Source organism: Panonychus citri, unplaced genomic scaffold (genome assembly GCF_014898815.1).
Source record: "Panonychus citri isolate SS breed McGregor unplaced genomic scaffold, ASM1489881v1 Contig00045, whole genome shotgun sequence".
Lineage (NCBI taxonomy): Eukaryota > Metazoa > Arthropoda > Arachnida > Trombidiformes > Tetranychidae > Panonychus > Panonychus citri.
Genome location: NW_026515450.1, coordinates 531,832 through 556,889, shown reverse-complemented (window position 1 = coordinate 556,889; position 25,058 = coordinate 531,832). Strand labels below are relative to the sequence as shown.

Sequence of the window (25,058 nt, the reverse complement as noted above, 5' to 3'; positions counted from 1 at the left end):
TTTCCAATCAAATTAAACATTCACAATTATTGAGCTAATCAACTAATCAAGAGAATCTACAAAAAAAAACAAACAATTTAAAATCCTCGTTGTCGTTGTTGTTGTTGTTGTTATTTAATTTTCCTTTTGATTACAGTTTACTAATTGTGCATGAATTTAATACTATTTCCAATAATATTAATTCAATTGAGAGACACACTTATTGTTTTCCATGTCTCAATTAATTAGTTTAATCAATGTTTCTAGTGATAAAATATTATTATATATTTTTAGTTAATTGTAGTTAGTTGGCTTAATTTAATTTAATTTTTGTTAAATTGCTATTGGCTTAATGTTGATTTTTTCTTGTTCATTTGATTCTGTCATTTAAATTGTACAACTATTAGTAACTATAGTAACTGTAAGTTAAATTGTAGCTTTAATGATTTAAAACAAATTATCATGATTATACATCTGAGCATGTATATTGGATGAATGGGAGAGTTGTATTAACTAAATATGATATGTATATTGATTAATAATAATAATTAATCACAATTAACTTATTGTCTAACTGATAATTAAGCTCCTCTTCCCCCCCTTCCTTCATAAGTACCGTTAGGAAAGAGACAACAATTAAATGATGATTTTAATTTCATCACAAAAGAGGAAAAAAAATAATATAAACGTTAATCCAAATACTAATAAGTAGATTTTGATTATATTTCTAATTATATATCTGAACATTTTAGATTAAAGTTTCATATTGATTTAATAGATTACCAGAGAGATTATTATTAATAAATTTAATCCATTATCCTAATTGTATTATATACTTTTCTGTGTAACTTTTATATATAATATATTATTTACGAGCTAATTAATTGTTTTGTTGACCTTTTTTTTTTGTTTCTATTTTTGTTTTTGTCTTTTTTTTTTGTTTTGTTTTGTTTGTTTGTTTTTTTACAAACAATTTGTTTACAGGGCCAAGAAAATTGTCAATGGTATCGCCGACTAGAGGTGGACATCAGAATGCATTATCACCAAGTAATCCGGAAACGGAAATTTAAAAAACAAAAAATCTAATTAACTTGATCACCGATACAACAAAAACAATTCACCTTATTGATTAACAATATTTCACAATCAACACACTCACACACACACATACACATATAAACACCTTAAACTCACACAAACACCATCACTTACTTGCCCAGTTACACCAACAACAATAACATCATCATCATCATCATCATCATCTCCATCATCAGCTGATCACAATTAAATCAAATAATTGTTTAAATTTCACATTTTGACACAAAAACAACAACAACAACATAATCAAAATCTAGGAAAAAAAAGATTGAAAAACAAAAACAAATCGATAGCAACTGATTAATTAAATTGAACACCAAGTAAAACAAAAAGGATCATCATAATCATATCATCATCTTAATAGAGCAATTAATAAATTAATGATATTAATTGATTATAAACAAAAACAATTGTATGCATAGGTACACAGATCGAGTGATAATCAAGTAAATAGCCTGAAGGGGAAAAACAATGTTTTTTAGCTGCTCAAGCTACACCAATATATCAGTTTTCAATGTAATTTTATCAAACTAAACCCACTCTCTTATTTTTCATTGTTTACCCACTACCATCATCATCATCATCATCATCATCATTAACATCATCTCCATCACCAGTATGACCTTCACCCGTTTTCATGATGAAGAAAAAGTTTCATCAAAACTTTAAGAATAATTATAAATCCGTAATTCTAATACAGAAAGAGACACTTACATTCACTAATCTCATGAATATCCTATCATGATCATCATCTTGGTGATATTTATCATTGGTTCATGGGATCATCTGAATCTACTGATACTTCCTGTTTTTACCTATGGATTAAATGATTAACGCAATTTAATCAGTGATATTAATCGTAATTCAATTCAACTTTTTCTCCCTTCTTTCTTTCGGATTAGAAGTAAAACTTTTCCATCAATTCAACAACAACATATCATATTATCAATACAATATCGATGATGATGATTATGATTATGATGTCGATCACCAATCAATATCGATGGTAATATCTTATTGGCGGATTTAATTGCGATTTTCCATCAACTTTTAATTTGTTTTTCTTTTCTTTTCTTCTTCTTCTTCTTCTTCTAAAGTGTTATTAGTAATTAAGCTGAAAATTATTGTTGATTTTTTTTTCTTTCAACTTCTTTTCAAATGGTTACCATGGTTCCGTTCTGTGGTGTCCAGTGTGCTTCCTACTATCAAACATACAAATCAACACTCTCACTCTCTCAGTCATCAAGAAACAAACACCGATAATTAATCAAAATTAACGTAGTGACACCCAGAAATTTATATATATATCCATCAACAACGCATCAACAATTAACTAATCATCATCATCATATTGAACAAAACTGTGACAAGTAACAACAAAATTAAACTTTGCAATTAAAACATGATTATCATATCATATGGTTTAAATAACAAAATAATATCATCACTAACAATTAACACAACAACAACAACAACAACACACTCGCCTTTGCTCATCTTTTGAGAAGAAACTAAATCAATCTAATTAATAATCTAATAATTTAATGATAATAATACTTTAAACATACAACACAACACGTAACCACTCACATGAATACCCACTCAAGATTATAATTAAAAACTGACCGAATCACTGACCGACCGACCGACCGATTAACTGACAACAACACCAACCTAATATTCAACCAATTTAATTGTTATTAAATTATAATTGTTAATTATTATCATTGAACCTTAATTATTGTTATTAAGGTTAAATCACCACAATGGAGTTGATTTTATTGTTTCAATTTTTTCCTCTCTCTCTCTCTCTGCCAATCAATTCAATCAACAATTAATCAACACTCATCTTAATCATCATCATCAATTTTGATTTGTTGCTGTTGTTGTTGAGACGGTGATGATTTAATGAAAATCAATAACTATTAATAATAATGATTAACAATTTGTTAATGATGATAAAAATTAATGTTACATGTAAATAGTTATAAATATAAATAAGTGTGGTCTCTGTCTGATTATCAATTGAATTGTTTGTTAATTAATCAATTAAACAGAAAAAAAAACATCCTAATCAAATTGTTGTAAACACGTTGATTGGGTGTGTATGTGTCTGTGTGTTTGTGTGATTAAGTTAATTACATTAATCAATTTCATCATCTTACTAATTAACTGATTAACTAACAACCAAAAAAAAAACTACACTTGATGCATAATAATAATATCAATAATATTACAATTTAACTAATCACAATTAATATGAAAATCTTTAAAAAAAATGATAAAAGTTACAATTAATATAATTTAGTTAACTAATACTAACAATTAATTAATTACTCTCTCTCTCTCTCCCTCTCTGATTGTAATACTAAAACTAATCTGTAATGATAATCAATTAATATAAATCAATTAATCATGATTAATGATGATCATCATTTAACTGTTTGCCTGATTATGATTACAATTATGTATTCATTGATATATTATATATATACATAATTAGTTAATTAACTAATTAACTATTGAGAGAATCAACAATTTACAACAACAAATCATTTTTATTTTGATCAACAAACAACAATTAACTTTAATTGTCTTTACTTGTTTAACCCTTTATGTTTACAATTAACTTTTAATTTTGCATTTTAAACTTTTTTTTGTCTTTTTCTTCATTTTTGAAACAATTAAACATCACAATTATTATTAATTAACTAATTTGATTGAATTTATTTTAATTTTTCCCCATTCTCCAATCTGATTTTGATAAACTTTTAATTTTTCCATTTAATTTGGTTTGTAATCATTTTTTTAATCATAAACAATTAAAGGTAATCATTTTTATTAACCATTTAAACAAGAAACAAAAAGTTTTAATCAATTGGTGCCACAGATTATGATTATCATTGAGAAACAATTAACACAAAAATTGATTGTTATAGTTAATATATTTTGTTAATTATCATTGCAAAAACTTTGAATGTGCTGATTTGATTAGTTTCATTTTTCTCGTTGGTTTGATGGTTAAAACAATTAGAATTGATTAGTTAATTACATTTAATCAGAGAGCGATGATGATGATGATGATGACGATTAAAACCTTGAAAATGTAATCATTTAATTACAGAATTAAGGGTTAGAACTTTTCTTTTCTCTCTCTCAAATCAAATTCGAGATTAGATATAATTATATGATCTCATGATTGAATTGAATCCACTTAAAGAAATCGTGAACATATTAACCAGAGATCATCATGAAAGTCTCAGAGTAATTAATCAATGGAAATGAACTTTTTTTCTTTCAAAATTCTGTTTAATTTGACAATTCGATTAGATAATCAGTTAATCATAATGGTGATGATGATTAAATGAAAAGAAAATTTTAGAATCAAAAAGAAAACGAAAACTTTTCCACAAGTAATTAACTTTAAATTCACTCTAATTGACACAATACAAACACTCACACTCACACTCACACTCACGTTCACATTCACATTCATATGAAAACACAATCACCGAGACTTTTAATTGTAATCAAATTCATGGAAAACAATTAGTTAATTGTATTATTTATAAGATAACCAAAAGTGTTCAAATATCTGTTAGAAGTACAATTAAGAAAGAGAGAAAGAAAATTAAGCAAACCAATCAAACTAATTACTGTCAATTGGAAAGACTCAAATCAAATATATATTGTATCATAATACTAATCATCATTGTGTATCATCATTAACTAATTGTTCAAGGAAAAACATTTTCTTTCTATGTTAATTATTATTATTATCATCGTTTCCATCATCATTAATCATCCTCTCACTGATCACTTTGTAATCTTACAATAATTCATCAATAATTAACACCAAGAATTCAGAATGCTGATTGTGGTAATAACAGAATGAAAAAAAAAACAAACTTTTCCCAACAATTTGCCTTTTCTTTCAAATCGAAAGTTAGAAAACAAACCAAAACAATTACAATTAAAGACGATTAACAATTAAACACTTTAATCAGCTAATTAACTTTTAACTTTCGGTCAACAGTCAACAATTAATATCATTTTTAATTGTTCATTTGTCTGATTATCCTCTTGGTGGTTGACAATGTTAATCAAACGCTTTTGATTTATTATTAGAATCGTTTATCAGTTCAAATCAATTCTGATTGATTGTTAGCCTGAAAAACTTTCAACTTGATTAGATTAGTAATCAATTTATCATCATCAACAATTTTCAAAACTCAACAATCAATCAGAAAGAAAATTATTTCAATCATAAATCTTTCAAATAATTGATTGTTGTCAAGTTTAATTAAGTTTTTCTTTTCACCAATCATATTGATTTATCATCATCATTACAATTGAAATTGATCAGTTTGGTTAAATTGCAAACAATTAAAAGTTAATACAATAATGATGAAGCATTTTAAATTAACATTACAACAACAATTAATATATTAACTACAAATAATATCTGTTGATATTGAGCAGTAATCAACTTGAAATGGTTAATCACAACAATTAAAGAGAATGAGAAAAATCAATTTCTCAAGATTAACAATTATCTTGATTAGGTTTTCTCATCCATCGATAATCAAAGACAAGCAATTAATTAGTGTCAACGATTGATTAAGTTTTCATCAATTCTCAATGAAAAGTTGAAAGCTTGATTCAGTTAATATTACAATCAAAGTTGTTTATGATTCAAAATAATTTTACACATTGTAAACAATTAAAAGTTAATTGTGTCCGGTAAATGGTTCAATGAGTTGCTAATTGTTGATTCGTTTAATTTTTTTAATTACTGTGAGAGAAAAATGTTAATCAAATATCAAGTGAAACCTTGGATTCTATTGAGTCATTTATTTGTTTTAACGTTAATTTCATCATGTCAACCTCACCCATCATCTAATCACTCAACTGACCATCACCACAACGGTCAGTTTAATGGTCAACATGCGAACCAATCATCATCATCCTTCATCCCTCTTCCTCCTCCACCCAACATTATTGTCATGCTTATGGATGACATGGGATTTGGTGATTTAGGAGTCAATGGTGATCCTAATCATGATACACCTAATCTTGACTCTTTGGCCTCGGCGGGAATGTTATTGACCTCATTTTACTCTTCATCGCCCCTGTGTTCACCTTCACGAGCCTCCCTGCTGACCGGTAGACTGCCCATTCGTAATGGTTTTTACACTGATAATATTGATGGACGAAACTCTTATACACCACAGGAAATTGTCGGTGGAATTGATCATCAGGAAATCACTTTGGCTGAGCTTTTATCCGATTCCGGTTATCATACAGCTCTCATTGGTAAATGGCATTTAGGTCATAGGCCACAATTTTTACCACGGCAACATGGTTTCAATACTTTCTTTGGATCAACTAATTGTCACTTTGGTCCATATGATAATAAAGTCCGACCAAATATTCCCATTTATCAGGATGACCTGATGGTTGGTCGATATTTTCAAGATTTTATCATTGATCGGGCTAATTTTGTCTCAAATTTGACACAAATTTACACCCAAAAAGCACTAGATTATATTGCATCTCGAGTTGAGGCCAATTCGGGTCCATTTTTCCTCCTATGGTCTCCCGATGCCAGTCACGCACCTTCTTACCGATCGACTCAGTTTATTGGTTCCTCCCGACGAGGATCACCTTATGGTGATGCTCTAGTTGAACTGGACTGGGCAGTGGGTCAAATTGTCAATACAATCGCTGCCTCTCCGTTCACGGCTAATAATACTTTGATTTTTTTCACCTCCGACAATGGACCTGCTCTTGTCTCTAAAAATGACGCTGGTTCAGCAGGTCCTTTACTTTGCGGTAAACAAACAACCTTTGAAGGTGGATTTCGAGTACCTGGAATAGCTTACTGGCCGGGGGTCATCGAACCAGGTACAAAATGGACTAAAGCAGTTTCTTTTGTCGATCTATTTTCCACCCTTGTTGAAATTTCCAATTCATCTCTACCAACAGAACGACCAATAGATGGATTCAGCTTTGCGTCCAGTTTAATCAATCCCATGAACTTTTCTCAGCCAGATAGACCAGTTTACTTTTATCGAGGTAACCGACTTATGGCCATTCGTTATGGACAATATAAAGCTCACTGGTTCACCTGGACAAACTCTTTAGCCCAATTTTCAACGGGAATCGACTTTTGTCCCGGATCATTTGTCCCTGGAATCACCACTCACACTCTATCCAATTACACCCTTTCCCCTGCCCTTTTCCACCTAGGCCGTGACCCCGGTGAACGTTACCTGATACCAACTCATTCACTTGAGTACAAGAAAATAATTCCAACTTTTAATTCAATCTACATTGACCATCTCACCTCAATGGAACCCGGTGAGCCCGCTCTCAATTGGTGCGACCTTTCAGTGATGCACTGGTCACCTCCAGGTTGCCAGGAACTGGACGATTGCCTACCAATACCACCATCGAAACCTTATAAATGTGATTGGCCTCATTAACTGACCATCAAGAAAATACTGATGACCTTTAAGATGAACCATTAACCTAAACCTAAAAGTGAATGAAAATCATTTCCATTATGGATTAAGGATGAAAATCTAATCATTTACATTAACAATCTCATAATTGAATTACAATTAACATGCATTAAACATGAAAGGGAAAACCACCCACCCAATTGAATCAACAATTAAATCAACAAACATTTCATACATTAAATTATATCAAATCAAGTAACCTTTAAATCATTTCTAAGACAATCAAATTGACAACAATCAACAACTATTAATAAAACAAAAACTCCGTAGGAGTTTGAGTGACATTTAAAAGTATCAAATATCATCAAATTAACTGTTAGGTAAACAATTAACTAATAGTTAACCATAATCACAATTAATAAATGATATTTCAAATGAGGTAACCAAATTAAATTAAAGATACGCCCATGGAGATGGTAACAATCAAAGTGGCTGATGGTTACACTTTGATTTACTTTCTGGTTCCCAAAGTGTAAGTTAATTGTTTCACCTTGATTATTATTAACTTTCCATTGTTTTTTTTGGTCAATTGTTACCATTTGAAAACTAATTGTTCAAATTAAACCAAGAATAATGAAACGAATCACCGTTAACAGTTCCGATGAGATGATTAAAGCAATTGAATCAGTCTCATCAACTTGTGATAAAATTTGGCTTCTATTTACTGGATCAAAAGATGCCACTGGTCAATCTTGGTGTCCAGATTGTGTCACTGCCCATCCGGTAATTGAAAGTTGTCTCAGTGAATATGAAAAGGCTCATGACGGAGCGGAAAAAGTGGCCTTTATCACCGTTGAGATCGACCGAGCAGATCATAAAAACTTGAACAATTATTATCGCACCAATAAGGATATACAATTAAAATGTGTTCCCACCCTAATGTTACATGGACAAGTAAGTTGATTAAATAACAATTCTAATTGTTTATTATTATTGTTGATTCAGTTGTTGATAAACAACAACAATTAGCAACATTAATCAACTGTTTCATTCAGTTTGTTTTTTCCTTACCTTTTAATTAATCTGTCAATTGTTGTTGATTAATCATGTTTTCCCTCAATGGGATCATTATTATCAATGAAACAGTTGATAATTTTTACTATTTCATAATTTTTAGCACAATTAACTAATCATACTCTTTGTTGTTATTGTCATTTACAGCTTAACATGAGATTGGCTGAAGATAATTTAACTGATCCTGATTTAATTGATGAACTGTTAACCTTGTGATTATCCATTTGGAATCAACTCAATCACTAAATCAATGGAGTCTCTTTTTTTTATTCCTCCAATTTAATTGCTTGGTAGAAACTGGATCAATCTAAATACATACGATAATCAAAATGGTGTAAGATTATCAATGAGATTAAAGATTTTTTTTAATGCTTTTGGTTTTTCACAAAAAAAAACTTGATTTAATAATTAAATTTAATAATCTTGATTTGAATTTAGGATGATTAACCTCCGATAGTTGTATTTGCTTGTTTAAAACTGATGATTGGGTAGATCTAATCATTGTAAGGAAAGAAAGACAAAGACAAAAAAGTGAAGAAGAGAAAGAGAAAGAGAGAGAGAGAGAGAGAGAGAGAGAGAGAGAGAGAGAGAGAGAGAGATGAGGATGGAAGTGGGAAAACATGGGTGATGGTGGTGAAAGTCTTGGTGGTGGGAAGGAGGATTTCATCCAAGGAAAAACGATAAGGTTAAGGAACATATCACAATAATTTCTATTATTATTGCACTCTTTCAAATTGAAGATCAAAAACCAAACAATGGAGAGCAAAATTGTATATATAAATCATCATCTTTGTGAAAATCATCAAGGTGGGTAAGTGGAAGGAGAGGAAGAGGAAATGAAGAGAGGGACAATTTAAGATTTAAGAATGTCTTGTGTATAAGTGGTGGTTGGTGTATATTTTTTGTGTGTTTGTTTGTGTTGTTTGAGTGTCTAAAAGTTGACAGTTATGGTTATTGTCGAGAAAGTGAGAGAGAGAGAAAGAGAAAGATAGAGATAGAGAGAGAGAGAGATACTAAATAATTAATTCATCAATCAGGTTAAACAAACAAATTGGATCAAAACAATATATAATACTAATTGCAAGTAGTAGTAGTTTATGGTTTAGATTGAAAAACTTGAAGCTTCAGTAGTAATTAGTTCAATTGTTTGGTGGGCTAGACGGTAGAGTGGTAAATGTTTTTATCTATGACCCGGAAGTTGACGCATCTTAAGTGATCCATCAGCTCCACAGGAAAATAATCGACCAACATTATCAACGTAAAGATGAGAAACTCCCATTCCTATGTTACGGAATAGAGTACTGCGTGAGTGTTCACCTAGGTAAGAGTTTACAATTGATTGGGGAGGAATTAAACTCCAAACCTAAATTAATGAGCGAGAGAGAGAGAGAGAGAAAAAAAAGAAGAAGATAAAATTAGTATATTTAACCATATTAGCTGAATTGACTTGTTATTAACCTTAATATCACCATCAGCTGATCCGGTAACGAAAAATTCCTCCCCTGGATCAAGGGTCATACATTTAATGGCGGAATCATGGGCTTGGAATTTATTTCGTTGGGTTCGTTGTCTCATATCAAAGATGAATACTTCACCTTTCTTACCACCAGTGATGAGCAATTGATTTAGTGGTGCATAAAGAACCACCGAGGCACCATGATGCTCATGGCAAGAAAATGAACTGACCAGTGACTTTTTAGCTGGTAAAAGAGTATCCCACATGCAGATATTTTTATGATCAGTTGATTGACCAGCGGTTATGATTAAAGATGAAGATCCAAGGAAGGTAAAGTCACTGGCGTGTTTGGAATGAACTTGCATACTCTATAAAGAAAACAAAGAAACAAAAGTAAATTGATTCAATTAATTTGAGATGAATTCATTTTCTACAACAAATTGATTTAAACTCACAAAGAATGGTTTAGTTGAGGAAGTACATAATGCAACCTGCCATAGGCTTAGATTACCATCACCATCGGTTACACCAAATTTATTACCGATCTGATTGAAAGCGACTTTGGTAACTTTAGCAAAAGTTCCGGGAGCTCGAGGAGATGCTAATGGATTCTGATGTTTCCATTCCCATAAGTTTACTGCTCCATCTTGAGATCCAGATAAATCTATGGATAATTTCAAGAAAATCAACAATTAAATCAACAATTGTTTTGATATTTTCTTTGCATCATCAATTATTATCTTACAATAAGGTAAAGTTGGATGAGAACATAGTCTTCGAGTTCCTTCCGTTTTGTGACGTTTAAGCTGTAAAATGAATAAACAAATGAAATTAGTAATCAATTGATTAAAATACAAGGTAATTCAGTGCAATTAATCACAAAAATATAAAGTTTATGAAGAAAAAAAAACAAAATCGCAATAAAAAAGCAGACAGGTAACGAGAAAACAAATTGATAAAAAAGAAAAGGGTTTCAAGTAAATAAAATGATAATAAAATCAAATTGGTAGTTAATTAAAACGAGATGATTTAGAAACTGTGTGGGCAATGGAAATAATAATCATTTTTAACGAGAATTAATCAAGTTTTTCTTGTTTCTCTTACCGGTTTCAGAATATGTCGACTTCGTTCAATAACGAATTGACAAAATTGTGGGTTATTACTACCCGGAAAATTATGTTTAGCCTTGTGTATGTGTAGTTAGTTGATTAATATGGCAGCGTTAATAATAACAATTTAGAATAAGTAATTAACATTATTATTGTTGAAAATTTTTCTATTTACTATGTTAATAGTTGTTAATCAATGAAATGAAATCATCAGTGTTTCTTTTTTCCTTTCAACATTTTGTTTACTTTTTTGACATGTGAAATTGGTGAACAAAAAAAAACAACTTACCAATACTGTTCCTTTGGGTGGGTGAGGTTGATTAGATACAGAAATTGGTTGGGATTGTAAGGCTTTGCCTCCGGGGGATGATGATAAACGATCAGCTGGATGTTGAACAACTAGATAATTAGAGGCTGATAGAGATTCTGGAACTCTGGATAATTAAATAGACGAAAATGAAAATTAGGTTATATCAAAAAAAATTTAGATTATAATTTAAATTTAAATGATAAATGTGTGAGAGAGAGAGAGATCTACCATGGGAAATAAAGACTCTGTGATAATTATAATATCATTATAATTAACTAATTATCTTCTATTTATTTTAATTGCATTCTTCAGGAAGAGAAATTGATAACCAATTAAATATTGTACCGAATGTTAAGTGACAATGTTAATTGTAATCAATCAATAACTTTCTCTAAATCTAATCAGTTAATCATTGATAAAATAATAAGGTAAAAATTAGCGAAATAATCAAATTGTATATATTTATCTTAAGTGAAGACTCTCATTTTTGATGATAAGTTAATATCATTTTCACCTAATCTTCATTATTATTATCATCATTATAATAATTATTTTTATTACTCTGTCAACATTATCGTAATAATAATAATAATTTTTTTTTCAATGTCTTTGTCATTATTATTGATTAATAGTTGTAAGATATGGTTTATCTTAAGTAATTCACATTATCCATTATCTTATTGAGAGATGAGGAAATTTTCTGTCATCATCATGTATTGTTATCATGTCAAATTGTCATTGGTATCAGGAGAAAATGTATATCATCATCACTATGGATGAAGAATTATTTTTTCTTTATATTACCTTTCTCCTTCTCTCTCTCTCTCTCTCTCTCACTATATTTTACTTACTTTAACATATTTAAAATGTCAAATTCAGCCTCCTCTTCAAGCCATGGAACAGGTTCAAGGAGAACTGAAATATCAAGTTCTTGTACTTCTTTGGGAGTTGCGATTGCAATATAACCAGATTGTGTATTATTTAAACAGAAAGCACTGATATTATCTTGCTCTTTATGAACTATCCTTACAGGATCACCATGATGATGATGATGATGATGATCAGAAGCAGATGAAGTTCCATCACCTTGATTAGAACCATAATCAGCATATTCACTTCCTGGTTTACCAGAGGTAAAAATGTACCTTATAAAAAGATCTTGAACTCTCTCTTGGCGAACAAGGTAATTCCATAATCGTTTCATTGGTTTGGTTATTGCATTGTGTGATCTAAAGGGTGTATTATTTGTTTCGAGGAGAACCTTGTATTTCCATATTGGTGGTCCACCGGGTTGACGATTTGCTTCAACATAATTATTTGGTAAAAAGTTGGACGGAGGACCTTCAAATGATTCCATGTAACTTTTCATGTAAATTGTCCACATTTCAAGGATTTTAAACACTGTATGAATAAGTGGTGAGGTTGTTGGTAATTCACGTAATTCAACACCAGCAATTTGTAAAAATTGCGCCAAATGGATACGAGCTAATTTAATTACTGCGAATCTCATTATTGACCAAGCATATTGTTCAAGATCTTGTTTCTTTGTGTTACGAGCAGTCTCTTGAAGTCCAAGGGTATGTGATGATATTTGACCTGAAACCGAAGTACCAAAAATATTATCATCTAAATCATCAAAACTTTCCATATCTTCATCTTCACTTTGAACTGATTCAGATGAATCATAATCAATTAAAATATAATCATCGGAAAGTTTGGGTTTAGACATTAAATAGGAAATAATTGACATTGATGGTGGGACAAATTGCTCCTTATAAGTGGTACGATCTTCCTTGATTATGTTTGGTGTTTGAGGTGGAGTAGGTTTATCTTGATTTAATTGTTGTAAAATTTTCATATGAAGTTTCATTCGTTGTTGTGAAAGTGCATTGAAAAGGTCAATTGATGTACTTTGCGATTCATCTTTTGAATTCTGTGGTGTTGGTGTTGTAGCAGATTTTGATTGAGTTACAACATGGATCAACTTTTTAGCTCCACCGCCAAACAGGAAGCCCCAAATTTGCTCGTTAAATTCAAGTCCAACCAAACGATATAAAACATGGGAATCACAAGCAGCCAATGCAAAGACCAATTGACTTAAATAGATGGCAACATAAGATTCACAGAGTAGAGTATGTAATTTGGGTGAATCTTCATCTTTATCTCGGGCTAAAAGAGCGCGTAAACTTTGTACCCCAGGCCATTTATTGGGTGGAGTTGTGATGTGTAATGGTTCAGTTGAATCATTTGATCCTGTGGCTGTAGTTGAAGAGGAAGAGGAAGTAAAATTACCACCACCACCGCCAATGTGATGAGGTGACTTCTTTGAAGTATTGTTACCTGCCATTAGATGACTATTGGCACAAACAACGGAAGCACCGAGAAGATCTTCCTTTATGTTTATATTTTTGAGATCTAAATTGTCACTATTAGAAAGAGATTGGTAAACACAAGCAGAAAGAGAAAGTCCAAGATCTCTTAGTACAAATACTTCACAATAACTGAGTGGAAGTGTCAATGGAGGTGCTTTCATTTCCGTTAATTCCATGAGGATATCATTGGTTACTGAGTGAAGATGACGAATTGGATCAGCGATAACTGTTTTCTGACAGGCAACGGAAGCAGCTAATAAAGGTAACGTTGTTGGAAAAGGAAGTGGTGAAAGTAACTGATGTTGACTTCGTTCTTGTTGTAACTCTTGGAGTAACAAGATTAACTCCATACGAACAGAGGCAAGGCCACCACCATGAGCACCATGGAGGCTACAATAAGAGAGAAGAGTTCGAAGGAGAGCCTCATTTCCTTGTAGCCATTCTTTACGTCGAGCAGCTCGTTGTAGTTTAGCCTCAAAGTCAAGATTCTCAGCTAATAAAACTTCATGAAGGGTTGGTTTAAGTTCACCAAAACCAGTTGCCTCTGTTGTTGATTGGTGATGATTATCACGAGCTAATTCCGATTGAGCAAGATCCATGTCTTCCAATATCATTGAACTGGCACGAGCGGGACTAGAATCATGTTCACCATAAGGTTTACCACCTTCACCTCCTCTCATGGAAAAGGTTCGATAATTACAAACAACCTTTAGGGCAATTACACTTTTCTCAAGCCAAACGTACAAATGATAACGAAGTCGACCTCCATCTACTTCGAAACCGGTAGCCAGGGTACTTAACTCTTCCATAAGAATCTTAAGACAAGCAATAAACTTTAATTGTTGTGCCATAATATCTAATTTAACATTTTCACAACCATTTTCCATTTCACTTGTTGTTTCAACTGTTTCCGGTGTTGGGCTTCCTTGTATTTTCATCTCAAGACCTTTATCATCACCATCTTCATCATCATCATCCGTACCCGAGTCAATGGTAATATCAATTTGAAAATCGTTAACATTTACTTTTCCTAAATCTGAAACTGGTGCACCCCAATCAAAGGCATCACTTGTATCAGCAACATTTGATGTTGCCATTTTACCATTACCATTATTGAAAAGGTTTGATGCTAAATTATCACCGGGAAGGTCATTTAATGTACCTGATGCAATTACCTCAGGTGTATCACTGGTTGTATCAATGGATCGATCTTTAGTCAAGAAATTGGCATGATCATCATTAGCAATTTTCAATGGTAACCTTGAGAGAACCTCTAATGCTAATGATGGACAACCAGCTAGGAAATGTTGATGAGCGGTGATAAAGTAAAGTCGCCTCTCGAAAGGTGTTATTGCCTCGCTTGTCTCTTTTAACGCTTCCTTTGAATCTTTCATTGTAACCTTTTTATCTTTAATTGTTTGTGCCAAGTGTCGTCGGACAATAAGAGGTTGATTTCTCAGGTAAAGATAGAAATTAAAAACTGATGGTGTAATTGATATTTCCGCTTTCTCCTCATCAGTTGATGAAAATTTAGGATGTTTTTCACCCGCTTCAGGTACTAAAAGGGTAATCAAAGAGGTTGAATAATCTTGTAACATCCAATAACTCATACTACGTAAGAATGGATCAGGATGAGCTTTAGCATTATCAAAATTTTGACCCTCCGAATCACAACCTAAAACCTCTTGGTAAAGTATTCGTTTCAAATTAGAGGGAACCGTTTCAATATCACCCTCGTAAAGACGGACAATGGTCATGGCAAGTTGCATATCCTCTAGTTTATTGAGACAAACCTCAATTGCATCCCAAATAGCACCACCAAGAAGGAAGAAAGCAGCAGCATGAGTAAACCTTTGTTTACCCAGAAGAGCGTAAGCATTTTTTAATGCTGCTCGTCTCCATTTATCTTCATTAAAATTGTTCTGGAAAAATTCAGTCATCTTACGATCTCCAATTGATCGATATAAACCCCAAACAAGTGACTTCTTTTTCATCGCAAGGTAAAACAAAGCAGCGTCCAGTGGATCTTGAGCAGCCTGGAAAGATGCCTTGGCAACTTGTTCCATAAGCCGACGGAGAACTGCATTATTACGTATCCACCAACCGCAGCCCACTTCACGAAGTTCATTCCATTTAGGATTTCCTTTGGCCACTGAGGGTATAAGTTGAGCCAATTCCTCTTGGGTTTCCGAGTGAAAAGCCCAGACAATATCAGAAGTGGATAAACCTTGTTTCTGTAATAACTTTCGGTGAGCATAGGGAAGACAACGAAGCAGGTAAGTGTGCTGACGCATTGCCAATAAGAAACGTAAACCACAATCATCAAGTGAATCGGCAGATATCGGTGCTCCTTCACGCACTTCCGAACCAAGGCTACCATAATAATCTGAATCATTGGCGGAAACCGAGGAATCTTTTGATGGATTAAATGAGGCAACTGCATCAGCCAAGGCTAGAAGATGCATCTGATCAAGACTAGAAAGTCCAGGAAGATGGGAATGGGTTAGAAGTTTAGTTAAAAGTCGAGCTTGATGAGCATTGAAATCTTTTAGATCAGTTGGATCGGGTCGTTTATTGGCTTTTGAGCCTGAAAAATTGAATGCAGATTTACCAAGTAATTCATCAAGTGTTTCATCGATAGTTGATTTACTGTTTGCACTATTAAAAAGACTATCATAATCATCAAATAATGTTTCTTTTGGCGAGTTTGCTTTGTCACCGGTTGATGGACGTTTAGGTTTTTCATCTTCAGCTTCGATAAGTGCAAATAAGGGAAGTGGCCTTATTGAGGTGATCTCAGTGTAATCAAGTTGAACTTCCTCTGGAATTGAGAGGAAATAATTTTCTGGTGCATCTAAAGGTGAAGGTGCTCCTGGTGAAGTTGGTGGTGGAGCGATGGATAAAGTTCTTGATCGTGTCCAAGTTCGTGGACGTTCAGTTGATTCATAATTTTGACCTTGATTCGATGAGAGATAATTTTTAAGTGAATCCATTGAGCAAAGTGATTTAACTAAATGACTTAGGATTGCTCGAACTCGAGATATTTTACCGAAAGCAAGTAATTCCATCAATTGTTTAGGATGATATTGGGGTAAAACTGGACAAGCCAATCGAGAAGCCTCAAAAATACCAAAATCAGGTAATTGTGATAAATAGGAATTTTTTGATTCATCGCTTGTTTTAATTGAATCTTTACCTATTGAAGGTGGACCATCGGTAGTTGTAGTAGTTGATGATGTTAATATGGTTGTACTGGTGTTAGTTGGTGTTCCCTTTGAAGGCATTTGAGTGTGTTTACGATTTTCACTATGACCACCAGGAAGACCACTGAGTACAGAAGATGAAGGTGATCGAGCAAGTGATGTGTGTGAAGGTAAACGAAGGTGAGATGCTTCTTGAGCATGGATTAATAAACCTTCCTCGGTAAGAACTCGAGAATCTGTAACCTCTGATAACATTTCAGGTCGTTTAGAGGATATTTCACCTTGCGATTTCCATTGAGTATAGATATGCATCTCATTGTCCATTCCAACAACAAGGATACCATCACGAACCCAACTCATTTGCATTGGAAGAGGTGGTAAACCATCAGCTGTTTTTAAATGAGTGGTACGAAGTTTCATCCATCTTATATCATCAACCTGTGTCATTGGAATTGCCATTGAGGAGACTTGTTTAAGCAACATTCGAGTTGCCGGAGCAGCACCAGTTTTAGATGATGTTTTCATTGCTTGAAGATTGGCCTGGGCGATGTCAGTTGAAACTGGAGTGAAAACTGAGATTTTATCTCCAACGGAAACAGTTAAAATGTGAGAACCATCTTCAGTTGAAACCCAATCAAGTTGGACAATTGATTTCTGGGTTAATGTAAATTGATTACCCTGTTCAGAGATAATTTTCTTTAACGATTGCATGGTTGTATAAGATGGTACTGAGAGTAATCGTTGAATATTATTGGTTGAACGATTGGTTTCATGGTGTTCATCATGGGAAACACCTAAACGATGGACAATTGTATCCAAAGTTTTACGATTACGAAGAGCGGTATTAATTAATGGTTCAATGTCAATTTCTTGATTTAAATCGGTTTGTGGTACAACAATATTTTTCAAAGAAATTGTATCTTCCAATACCCATTCTGAACCACCGGTTGATTCACATTCATAGATGGCAAGGTTTATATTTATATACCGAAGATTGGGATCTTTACTTGTTGGCCGTGAAAATGATTGTCCATGTTTATATGCACAAGCTATTCGACCTGAATAGGCACAGCTCACGTATAAAGGTAAACCAGGAACTTCGATTGCACTTGAACGCTCCAAATTGATCAACATTTCCCACTCTTTCCATTCATATTTAATATTATCTTCATTTTTATCATCAACTGAACATCTCCAGAAACGTAAAGTACCATCAGAACAAGCGGTACAAATAAGATAGGGAGCAAAACAAGCCGGGTAAATGTTGGATGAGCTTAAATGACCAGCGGCTGGTGTAGCATGAAGTATTTCAACTCCCTCCGGTATTGGTAAAACTTGGGTACAAACTTTGGTAGTGAGTATCTGAAGGGGAGAGTATGATTGACCTTGACGGAATGATTGATTTTTGGAATGTCTTCTACCACCGGCTCCATTTGCACCGGTATGGGTACCACCACCACCACCACCACCAGTACCACTGCCGCCGGTAGCACCTTCGGTGACTGGTGATCCAGATCGAGAGGATTGATCGATATCACTGTCATCTTGAACTAGATGACTATCAGGAACATAGGCAAACCTATCAGATGAAATGTCGGCAGCTGAATGAGAGGAAATGATTAACTTCCACATATGAAGAACTGATCTTCCGGTATCAGGATCTTTTTCAAGGACAGTTAAGAAAAATGGTTCACGAAAAACTGAATTTTGTCTCAAATCAACTACTGCACCAAGAGATGATTCAACTAGACCAAGATTTTCACGTCCTTGTTTCTCATTCCAACATTTAAAGGCCATCTCTTCACCGCGTAATAATTGATCTTGGAAAACATGAAGCATTTGAGTGTATTGCCAATCGTGTGTTGCATCAGTTATTTCATCAAGTTCAAGAATACACCCTGGTCGTGAGGTTGATTGTAAACTGACAATTTTGAATGCTTGATTAAGATCCGATGCACGATAACCACAGAAATCAGATGATCCAGTTGTATCACTGTTTGGACTTAATGTTTCTGATTGTTGTGAGTAACGTTGGGATAAAGATATTTCCGATAAAAGGGTTCGAGCATCAATTACTGCTTGGTAAACTCTTAATTGGTGACCATCGGAGGCAATGAAACAGGCACTCGGAGAGTTAGATATTGATCCAAGGGTTGTACTTGGTAAAAGGGTTGGAAGCCAAGCAACATTGGCAAAAGCTGCTGTTTCCAATGAGTTAATCCTTGCTAATTCAGTAACACCACCGGACATTGATAATGGTCCAACTGGATCAACTTTCCATAAGATTAATTCTGAACAAAAACCAGAATTAGGCAATCCCTAGATAATTAGAATAGTAATGAAAAAACAATGCAAAAAAATGAGTTAATTTATATCTTTTTTTATATATAGAAAATATTTTTGTTTTCAATTTCAATATTTACCTGTAAGGGAGGGCAACAACTACTTGAGGATGGTGTCCCTGATGGACTTGATGCAACCGATGACCCCATAGATTTGGGAAGTGATGTACTACCTCCGGGAAGATTGTGGTGAGATGTTGTAAGAAGTAGGGGAAGAACCGGATGACAGGAAATATCATTGACTCTAAAACGATGGCCACAAACTCGAGAAACATGGGAGATACTCATTAATTGGGTAAATTTTGTAACCTCAGCAAAACTGATCGACCATAAGTTTAGAGATCCATTTGAATGTTTAGTGGCCATACAGACAGTTGGTGTTAATGAATTTTCAACATCTATTTTACTCCAACGTGAATTACTTTGATTAGTGGTTGAATCTTCTGAACAAGCCTTGGAATCAAGGTTTGATATAACGGAAGCTGATTGAGCCATGGTTGCTTTTAGATTGAGATAAGTTAAGGGTGAGTAAAGAGCAAGATTATGTGACATTGTCGCTGCATCACCTAATGGAATGGCGTTTGGTATTCGTGAGGAAAAGTTAACCTGAGCTTGACGAAATGAACCAGGACAAGCTTCATCTAACCATTGGACAAGCCAAACAAGAAGACTACCATCAACAGGATGAATACTAAATAATAGATCAGAAAGTGAATGCCATTCACGGAGTAAAGCTTCAAATCGTCTATCTAGTAGGTCACTTATTGATGCGGTTGATGAAGGATTAGTTAAATTGTTTAGATCGATTGTTGTTGATGCTGAAGATGAAAGTGTATGACAACTTTGACGACTTTGTTGAGAGTCAAGGTGCTCAGAGGAGGATTCATCTCCTGTACTATGATGATGATGGTGAGTTTTACCTCCCTCTTTATTTGTATGCTGTTGTTGTTGTTGTTGTTTGTGTTTATGTTTATGTTTATGTTGAACTTGTCTACACAATTTGTGTCGTAATTTTTTACTCTGTTCAGCAGTTATGGTTGCATCATTATCCATATTATCCAGGTCAAAGTCTCCCTCAACATCAGCTGTATCACTTTCACCACCTTCACTAGGACCAGAAGCAGCTGATTCAGTTTGCATTATTTTAACGCTAATCTCTTGGAGTAACTTTTCAGCGGCTCGAGTGAAAACCATTTCTTTATTATTTAACCAATGGATCACAAAATTGGGATAATTTTTTGACTCGCAAGATCCATTTGCGTCATTTGGTGATAGACTAGGAACCAAGGGTATATCGGTTTCAGCGTTAATGGAGGCGGCAAGGTGAAAATGGAAACCTGGAGTAATTGCTGTACCACAAACAGCGAAACTGTGAAAATCGTGAACACTAAAGGTTGATGGTAGGGTGGGAATAGGTTCATTTAGGTGACTATCATCATCAGTTTTGGCTGCTTGACGTTTTTTAAATTGACTGAAGGCTTTCATATGTTTCAAGCGAAGAAGAAGTTTCTGTCTATGTCGTTGAGTCTGATTACGAGGGACAGCGTGATTAGAAAGAGTTTCAATTTGGCTAAAATTGACTAAACCATCATCAGGAAGTAAAGTTTGTACCCAAAGACGGCAAATATTATCTCGACAAGAAGTGACTAGCATATTGGCAACTGAACCTCTTGAAAGGTATTTACTTGTTTTACGCCATGAAATTCCGGTTACCGCTCTTGGATGAGCAATGTAAATAAATGAATAGTTAATCTCATCAATGGGATGAGATGATGATTGACGTGAAGTTGTATGGTAAGATTCAAGGTTAGGAGCTGAAGCTGAATGAAGTGGTGTTGTTGTCGAATCAACTTTAGCTGCACTTTCATACCAAACTTTAACCAAACGATCAGTTTTACCAGCGGAAACAAATAATGATCCATCAGGTGAGAAACGAAGGAAACAAACGGGAGATGAGGTTCGACATTGCCAAACACAATTCCAACAAGCTTGTTCCAATTCATCACCATTGATATTTGAAGATTGAATGTTATCAGGATTTATATGAATACCATCATTTCTATTATTATCAATGTTGTTGTTGTTATTATTGACATTATTTGATTTAACATCGTCACAATGATGATTATGATCTTGATGGATGATCTCATCTTCAGAGGAATTGATAAGATGCCAAACTTGTATACAGGTACCTCCAGTAAGTAATTTATTACCTTCTAGAGACCATGAAATAACAGAGACGAAACAATCAGTTTCCAATGAGGCTGTTTGAATCCAACGATAGTCCAATTTATGGATTGAATTTTGCTCTAATAATGGTGTTGGTTCAAATATGTAAACCTTTTTACCATAAGCAGCAGCAATTTTACCAACATCGGTTGAACAATCAATACAACCAACCTGAACATTACCATGTAAGATACCAGGGATTATTTGAACTCGTTGAAAATTACTGGCTAGAATAACTATATTACAACCAGCGGAATAAGCTGTAAATGGGACACCTTCAACACTTCCCACCGAGTAACAATTATCACCCGCATTGACAGCGCCAGTTAATATTTGATGTTGATCCATAATTAGTAAATAATATTGTTTGTTTATTGTAACATCATTTCCATTAAATGGTAAAAATTAAACAGAGAGAGAAAGAGAGAAAGAGGAAGAAGAGAGAAGAAGAAATCGGGAGATAGATGAAACCAATTAACCAGGAGGAGGAGAAGAACAAGAACAAGATGATGAGTACAAATACACACACAATTAAGAAAAAAGAATCAAATTAAAGATAAATATCAATGATGAATTTATCATTTTCTCTCTCACTCTCGCTCTCTTTCAGTTTCTCTCTTTAACCTCTAATCAAAGAATAAGGTTTTCGCCTCTGGTGGTTAATCGATAAACGAATTACGAACCTGCTGCCATCTGGTTTTCCATTTAGATGGTTAAATCTTTTTTTCTTCGAATTTTGATTTTACCGCTTATCCCGTTTTCTTCTTTTCTTTTATTCTTAGTTACCATGGTTACCCTGTTTTCGGAAATAGATGGAGACTAAAGTTCCGGTGTTGGAATTTTGTGTTTGCAAGTTTGTTGTTTTTTTCTTTGGGTTTAATTTACTTTCATTAGTAAATTGTTAATTTAATTATTTCTAATTTTGTTTAATAATTGGTTCATTAATTAGTTGAAATGGTGAGTTTTCGATTGTTTTTGTTTCTTGGATGTGATTGTGATTCTTTTGGTGGTTTGGTTAATGTTTTCTAATTGTCTCATGTTTTTCTTTTCTTTTCTTATGGTTGGGGTTTTGTTCCGGTGTTTTTTTTTTCGTTTGTTCTTTGGACTTTTTAGGGTATTGATATTTGCCACAAAAATGACCGAAAGGTTAGGAGGAAAGCACCTAAAAGTAAGGATCCATATCTTGCTTTGTTAGTTAAGGTAAGTTTTTCACTCTCCATGCTCTTGTGGTTTCTTTTGGTTCACAGTGATTAATTTACTCATTTTCTGCTTCTTTTTCAGCTTTACCGATACCTTGCACGTAGAACTGGAAAGAAATTCAATCAAATCATCTTACGTCGTTTATTTATGAGTCGAATTAACCGGGCACCAATTACTCTTAATGGACTGGTTAGTTTAATTTTTGTTTTCGTGTTTTTTACCATTCGAGTTGTGATTCACTTTTACCTATCACATCTGATGTGGCAAAATGAGACATGCTTTTTATTCATTTGACTTTATCATTTAGCTAATTTATCTTTTTTTTTCTTGTTTTCTTTCTTTTAATTCTCTAATTTTTTTTTGTTTAGACTCGACATTTGAAAAAACCTGGTAATGAAAATAAGATTGCTGTCGTTGTAGGTGATGTTTTGAATGATGTTCGTGTCCATGAGATACCTAAAATGACCATTTGTGCACTTCGATTCTCAAAACAAGCTCGTTTAAGGATATTGGAAGCTGGTGGTAAAGTTTTAACTCTCGATCAACTTGCCATTAAAGCACCTACTGGTAAAAACACTCTCCTCATCCAAGGAAGACGAAATGCTAGAGAGGTTTGCAAACACTTTGGTCCAGCTCCTGGTGTTCCTCATTCCCACACCAAACCTTACGTTAGAGCAAAAGGACGTAAATTTGAAAAAGCTCGTGGTCGTCGATCCAGTCGTGGTTATAGGAACTAAAAATACCATAGGGATTTATAATTTGTTCAAAAGAGTTGATAAAAAGGATAAATTATCTTTATTTGCTCTTTTGACGCAAGTCAAAATTGTAATAACAATCCAAATGTTTGACAATTTTCAATTAAAATTGAGAAATGTTTAACCTTTGACAAAACAAAAAATCAATTCAATTCTTCATATTTAATCATCAACTCTCTCTCTCTCTCTCTCTCTCTCTCTGTCAACAACAATCAATCCAACTATTCAAAAGCCTTTCGATCAATGAATCCTTAAATTGTACAAATCATCATCAAATTACCAAGTGAAAATTGATGATGAATTAACTTACGGGACAGAAATACTTAATTACTTGAAATCATTGATCAATAATCAGACAATAACAAAAAAAGTGATTACCAATTATTTTGATTGGTTTTCATTTCAATCAACAATAACCAAGGCAATGATAAAAAAAACTAAACAATTGATTGAGTGCAAACAAGTTTTAACCTTCAGAAATCAATTAATTGACCAACATGTAACTAAATTGTTGACAAAGTTTACCTGCTTTGTGACCAATGGTTATAAACCGCAATGGTTGTCCAATTGATCAACTCAATTAATCAATAAACCAAATTGATTAAATGTTAATGATTATTGTTCATTGACCATCAAAGTTATTTGATCAATTTGGTCAATAAATGGTCAAGATAATTATCTCTCTCTCTCTCCCTATAATTGAAGTGAAAGTTTAACCAGAATAACATTGATTAAGTTGATTTAATGAACTTAGTGAAACAATTAATTTAAATTCAGTTTGAAAAACGTCAAAAAAAAGTTAATTGTGAAACTTTGATACAAAAAAAAAAGATTGTGAAAGTTTTAATCAGAATACAAAATGTTTACCTTATATCTAAGAATAGTAATTTAATTAAATTACCATCGCACTTGAGTTTCACTATTTTGTGAATACATTTTGATTAAATTAATTAATTGTGATTCTCAAAGCAACAGATCAAGTTGATCAATTACAATCAATTACAATTAAATGATTGAAATAAACGTAAGCCTTTTTTGTTTGCATTTTGCTAAACTTAATCTTGTTTAACCCAAAGGTTGAAACGTTAATCAAATTGAACTAAATTGTTATAGAAAATTTAAATTGTTAAAAGTTGTTATTGTTTACAATTAAATTAAATCTGATTGAAAGTAAAATCTGAATGAATTGAGACAAAGATCAACGTGATCTCAATGGGAAAATAAGGTTAACATTAAAGGTACAAAGATGATTCCGTTTATTTTGTTCTGGAGTAACAATAACAATTCTGGTATTGATTAACACAGAAAGATGAGGATGATGAGGATGATGAAGATGATGAAGATGAAGAGCAGAAAAGAGAGAGAGAGAGAGCAAGAAGATAAAAGGAAGATGAAGATAGAGAAGCAAAAGGTAAACCCATTTCTATTTCATCTGAACAACAATCATGCTCTTTATGGACTTTA

General features: G+C 33.1%; 4 protein-coding genes across 8 annotated transcripts in view; 3 read left to right on the top strand and 1 right to left on the bottom strand.

Moving 5' to 3' along the window:
- The window catches only part of LOC128398084 (excitatory amino acid transporter-like), a 31,967-nt gene extending 24,168 nt beyond the window's left edge, over positions 1–7,799 (top strand). For 3 of the 4 annotated variants that reach the window (XR_008327039.1, XR_008327040.1, XM_053358901.1), the window contains one exon: positions 964–3,284. Coding sequence is in view for 2 of the 4 variants with exons in the window: in XM_053358901.1 (XP_053214876.1) it covers positions 964–1,049 (86 nt within the window). In the remaining 2 variants the exon portion in view is untranslated. Of the gene's footprint in view, positions 1–963 lie in introns of all 4 variants that reach the window. The other variant, XM_053358900.1, reaches the window with a different exon arrangement.
- Positions 7,800–7,948: 149 nt separating this feature from the next.
- Positions 7,949–9,051, top strand: LOC128398090 (thioredoxin domain-containing protein 17-like). The gene is made up of 2 exons (XM_053358906.1): positions 7,949–8,498; positions 8,766–9,051. The coding sequence occupies exons 1-2, from the start codon at positions 8,178–8,180 to the stop codon at positions 8,832–8,834; spliced, it is 390 nt and encodes a 129-aa protein (XP_053214881.1). The 5' UTR covers positions 7,949–8,177; the 3' UTR covers positions 8,835–9,051.
- A 426-nt stretch (positions 9,052–9,477) lies between these two features.
- Positions 9,478–22,265, bottom strand: LOC128398079 (dmX-like protein 2). 2 transcript variants are annotated; one of them, XM_053358893.1, is made up of 8 exons: positions 19,492–22,265; positions 12,345–19,387; positions 11,473–11,617; positions 11,179–11,259; positions 10,820–10,880; positions 10,530–10,738; positions 10,077–10,442; positions 9,478–9,981 (listed from the first exon to the last, which is right to left on the bottom strand). In XM_053358893.1, the coding sequence occupies exons 1-8, from the start codon at positions 21,985–21,987 to the stop codon at positions 9,799–9,801; spliced, it is 10,584 nt and encodes a 3,527-aa protein (XP_053214868.1). In that variant the 5' UTR covers positions 21,988–22,265; the 3' UTR covers positions 9,478–9,798. The 2 variants fall into 2 exon arrangements, with proteins under 2 accessions (XP_053214868.1, XP_053214869.1); XM_053358894.1 differs by lacking the exon at positions 11,179–11,259 and having other exon boundaries at positions 19,492–22,264.
- A 170-nt stretch (positions 22,266–22,435) lies between these two features.
- On the top strand, positions 22,436–24,272 carry LOC128398087 (60S ribosomal protein L18-like). The gene is made up of 4 exons (XM_053358904.1): positions 22,436–22,596; positions 22,753–22,839; positions 22,921–23,028; positions 23,208–24,272. The coding sequence occupies exons 1-4, from the start codon at positions 22,594–22,596 to the stop codon at positions 23,574–23,576; spliced, it is 567 nt and encodes a 188-aa protein (XP_053214879.1). The 5' UTR covers positions 22,436–22,593; the 3' UTR covers positions 23,577–24,272.
- Positions 24,273–25,058: the final 786 nt, after the last annotated feature.

Coding starts and splice junctions, on each gene's coding strand:
- LOC128398090 (XM_053358906.1), top strand. CDS start 8,178: ATGAAACGAATCACCGTTAACAGTTCCGATGAGATGATTAAAGCAATT. Junction 8,499..8,765: donor CCCTAATGTTACATGGACAA/GTAAGTTGATTA, acceptor TGTCATTTACAG/CTTAACATGAGATTGGCTGA.
- LOC128398079 (XM_053358893.1), bottom strand. CDS start 21,987: ATGGATCAACATCAAATATTAACTGGCGCTGTCAATGCGGGTGATAAT. Junction 10,443..10,529: donor CCTCAACTAAACCATTCTTT/GTGAGTTTAAAT, acceptor TTTTCTTTATAG/AGTATGCAAGTTCATTCCAA. Junction 9,982..10,076: donor CAGCTGATGGTGATATTAAG/GTTAATAACAAG, acceptor TCATTAATTTAG/GTTTGGAGTTTAATTCCTCC.
- LOC128398087 (XM_053358904.1), top strand. Junction 22,840..22,920: donor ATCTTGCTTTGTTAGTTAAG/GTAAGTTTTTCA, acceptor CTTCTTTTTCAG/CTTTACCGATACCTTGCACG. Junction 23,029..23,207: donor CAATTACTCTTAATGGACTG/GTTAGTTTAATT, acceptor TTTTTTGTTTAG/ACTCGACATTTGAAAAAACC.